Source organism: Lathyrus oleraceus, chromosome 6 (genome assembly GCF_024323335.1).
Source record: "Lathyrus oleraceus cultivar Zhongwan6 chromosome 6, CAAS_Psat_ZW6_1.0, whole genome shotgun sequence".
In the NCBI taxonomy this organism is placed as follows: domain Eukaryota; kingdom Viridiplantae; phylum Streptophyta; class Magnoliopsida; order Fabales; family Fabaceae; genus Lathyrus; species Lathyrus oleraceus.
This window is the reverse complement of record NC_066584.1, coordinates 265,276,399-265,280,844: the sequence shown is the minus strand read 5'-3', so window position 1 is coordinate 265,280,844 and position 4,446 is coordinate 265,276,399. Positions and strand designations below refer to the sequence as shown.

The window sequence follows — 4,446 nt, the reverse complement described above, 5'->3', positions numbered from 1 at the left end:
TGTTTCAGAAATTTTTGACATATGTTGAAACTCAATTTCAAGCAAGTGTTAAAATTTTTCGCTCTGACTCTGGTGGTGAATACATGTCTCATAAGTTTCAGGAATACCTTCAACAAAAAGGCATCTTGTCTCAAGGATCTTGTCCCAATACCCCTCAACAAAATGGTATGGCAGAACGTAAGAATCGTCATTTGCTTGATGTAACACGCACTTTACTTCTCCAAGCTTCTGTACCATCCCAATTTTGGGTGGAGGCTCTTTCCACAGCTGTCTTCTTGATCAATCGCCTTCCTTCTATGGTTATTGATCTTGATTCTCCTTTCTTTCGTCTTTTTAAAATTCATCATGATTATAGTGCTTTACATACTTTTGGGTGTGTGTGTTTTGTTCACTTACCTCCTTTTGAAAGACATAAGCTTGGAGCATAATCCGTTCAATGTGCATTTATGGGATATAGTCATTCTCATAAGGGATTTGTGTTTTATGATGTCACTAACCATCATTTTCGCATTTCTAGAAATGTGACATTTTTTTATAATCAGTTTATGTTTCCCTGTGTTTCTCCTGCCATTAATGATATTGTTACTCTTCCTAAGTTTTCTATTATGCCTCAATATATTGAACGTTATAAACCAGGTCATGTATAGGTTAGACAAAACAGGCAGCAGGTTCCCACACCCCTTCCCGACGCTGAACCGCCACCTGATCCTGTACCGGTTGAACCACGATGTTCTGGTAGAATATCTCGCGCACCAGATAGATATTCACCAGACAGGTATGATTCCTCACATACTTCTCTGACTGCCACACTCTCTAGCATATCTATTCCTACTTGTTACTCACGGGTTGTTAAAGATATGCGATGGATAAAAGCAATGAATGAAGAGCTTCAAGCTCTTCAAGAGAATTTCACATGGGACATTGTCTCTTGTCCTCCTGATGTCAAACCTATATGTTGCAAATGGGTGTATCCTGTGAAATTAAATTCTGATGGGTCCCTTAACCATTACAAGGCTCGTTTGGTTGCTTTAGGAAACAAGCAGGAATATGGAATTGATTATGATGAGACATTTGCACCGGTTGCCAAAATGACAATTGTTCACACAATCATCTCTATAGCTGCTTCTAGTGGGTGATCTCTTCATCAAATGGATGTGAAGAATGCTTTTCTTCATGGTGACCTGACAGAAGATATTTATATGACTCCACCTCAAGGCTTATTCTCTTCATCTAAAGGCGTGTGCAAATTCAAACGCTCCTTATATGGTTTGAAACAGGCACCTAGAGCATGGTACGAGAAATTCCATTCCACTCTACTTGGATTCTTCTTTACTCAGAGTCAGTATGATTCCTCTTTATTTATTCATAGTACATCTGCGGGTATTGTTCTACTTCTTTTGTATGTTGATGATATGGTTATTACTGGTTCTGATCATACTTCCATTCAGCGACTTAAGCAACAGTTACAGACCTCATTTCACATGAAAGATTTGGGTAATCTACATTATTTTCTTGGTCTTGAGGTTCATTCTACATCCAAGGGCATCTTTCTCCATCAACACAAATATGTTGCAGATCTGATTTCTATGGCTGGTCTCGAATTGGCTAATCTGGTAGATACTCCTCTTGAGGTTAATGTTAAATATCATTGTGATGATGGTGATCTTTTGCCTGATCCCTTATTGTATCGCCAACTTGTGGGTAGCCTCAACTACTTGACTATTACTCGCCCTGACATATCTTTTGTTGTTCAACAAGTAAGTCAATTCATGCATTCTCCTCGCCATCTTCACTTAGTTGCGGTTCGTCGTATAATTCTCTACTTAAAGGGAACCTCTCACCGTGGATTATTCTTTTCCGTTGGAATTTCTCTTCAGTTGAGTGCTTATAGTGATGCTGATTGGGCAGGGTGTCTTGATACTCGTCGATCTGTTACTGGTTGGTGCATGTTTCTTGGTTCTTCATTGATCTCTTGGAAAAGTAAGAAGCAAGCAAGAGTTTCTAAATCTTCCACTGAATCAAAGTATCGTGCCATGTCTGCTGCTTGTTCAGAAATACTTTGGCTTCGTGGTCTTTTGGCTGAACTTGGATTTCCCCAAACAGAGCCAACTTCACTTTATGCTGACAATACAAGTGTCATTCAAATTGTTGCAAATCCTGTTTTTCATGAATGCACCAAACATATCGAAGTTGATTGTCATTCAATACGTGACGCCTACGATGATCGAATAATATCACTTCCTCACGTCAGTACTCAGTTGTAGGTTGCAGATATTCTTACCAAGGCTGTTCCACGCCCACGACATCAGTTTCTTGTTAGCAAATTGATGCTCCTTGACCAACCGCGTCAATTTGAGGGGGGATGTTAATCAGGAAATAATCAAACACATTTATTGTAAATAATTTACATTCATAGAATAGAAAATTAGTCATTAAGAGCTGTAATCACTATGCCAAATAAGGGAAAAGAGGGCGCTTTTTTTGGCCTATAACAGCGCTTTAAAGCGCCCTCTAATCTGGCGCTGGCATAGGTAAAGACAGCGCTTTTTTTCCTGGTGAAAGCGCTCTCTAAAGTGGCTCTTTAAGCCCTTTAATGGGCACTTTAGAGGGCGCTTTTTAAAGAAAGCGCCCTCTAAAGTGAAAACTTTTAAGGGTTTAGAGGGCGCTTTTACTGGAAAGCGCCCTCTAAAGTGGAAACTTTTAAGGGTTTAGAGGGCGCTTTTACTGGAAAGCGCCCTCTAAAGTGGAAATTTAAAGGGTTTAGAGGGCGCTTATTTTGGAAAGCGCCCTCTAAAGTGGGTGGTTATTTAAAAAATTTCTTTAAAAAGCGCTATATTTTTTTATTTATTTTAGACAACCTGTATATTGAAGCAGTACACCTAAAACTGTATAATTTGAAGCCCTTTTTCACACATTGCATTCAACAAGCCTTATATACAACAATTCATACATATACAACAATCCACTGATATATAATCGTTTAACTTCTAAAGATTCTAAATATACAACCAATTCATAACTTAAAAAGAAATAAAACTAAGTAGCAAAAGCATCTCTGAGATGTATGTTTTTTTTGCTAGCCGCAGTCTTCTTAGCAACAACCTCTTTTTGTTCAATATCAATAGCATGAACCTAAAATATCATAAAATTAGTTAGGTGAAGTATAAGATCAAGAATTAACATTTTCTATGCATAAATATCATATAATTGTGTTTATACCTTTTTTTTATGCAACTGACTCGATTTGCTGTAATAAAAGCCATTTTACCTGTAATAAAGAAAACAATTAAAATCATTTGACCTGTACCTTTTTCACTAAGTTCTCTTTCTTTTCTTGGTTGGAATATGTTCTACATGTCTCTTAACAACACGGACGGTTGGATTGATCCAAATACCCTCATTATGATCATTTCTAATATATGAATCATTTGATATAATATTCTCATCTTGATCATTTCTGGTAAACGATTCAATCTCAACATCAATATCACCTTGATCTCCAGTGTTTTCATCAATTACTTTGTTGGAAAAAAGAACTATAGACCATTTCGTACTTTTCGGATCATTGACATAGAACACTTGTCTAGCTTGAGAGGCTAGAATAAAAGACTCATCTTTGTATCCCACCCTATTAAGATCCACTTGCAAAAATCCTGACTTATCCATTCGAATGCCGTTATTATTTTCAACCCACTTGCAACCAAATATAGGAATCTGAAACTTCTCATAATCAAACACCCAAATGCGCTCGATAACACCAAAATACGACAGATTTGCAAATTTGGGGTTTAAGTCCTTCACACTTGATATGTGCATTGCTTCAGCTACCACGGTGACACCACTATTCTGCATAGTACTTTTATCATCTTGTTCTTTGGTATAAAATGTGTATCCATTAATCGCGTATGCGCTATAAGAAAAAACATGGAAACTTGGACCATATGCTAAGCATCTCAACCTTTCTGTTATTGAAGCGGGATCTGAATAATACTTTGAATAAATATGATCCTTAAACCAAGGTATAAAACATCGATTGTGCTCTCGTACTATCCAATTTTCATTTCTATTGGGATTTAAACCTCGGAGAACATCCTTGTGAATTTCAACATACGGCTCAACCTCATTCGCATTGTGCAGAACATACAAATGCACTTGATCCCGTTCGACCCTTGATACTGCCACGATTTTATTTCCAATTAGATTTTTTCTTTCTTTTCGACAAGCTGAGACTTGGGGAGTCCGATTGACTGAACATTAGACAAATATACAGTACAAAACTCAATCGCTTCTTCAACAATGTATCTTTCAACCATACAACCTTCTGGTCGACTTCGGTTCTTCACGTACCCTTTTAATATTTTCATATAACGTTCAACAGGGTACATCCATCTCATATAAGCTGGTCCACACAATTGTGTCTCTTTCACAAGATGAACAACTAGATGT

At 37.4% G+C, this 4,446-nt stretch overlaps 1 protein-coding gene across 1 annotated transcript; it reads left to right on the top strand.

The window, feature by feature from the left end:
- The first annotated feature begins 1,148 nt into the window (after positions 1-1,148).
- On the top strand, positions 1,149-2,264 carry LOC127095091 (uncharacterized mitochondrial protein AtMg00810-like). Its single transcript, XM_051033830.1, has one exon. The coding sequence runs from the start codon at positions 1,149-1,151 to the stop codon at positions 2,262-2,264; it is 1,116 nt and encodes a 371-aa protein (XP_050889787.1).
- The last annotated feature ends 2,182 nt before the right edge of the window (positions 2,265-4,446 follow it).

Excerpts from the sequence above, each read along its gene's own strand:
- LOC127095091 (XM_051033830.1), top strand. The coding sequence starts at position 1,149 with ATGGATGTGAAGAATGCTTTTCTTCATGGTGACCTGACAGAAGATATT.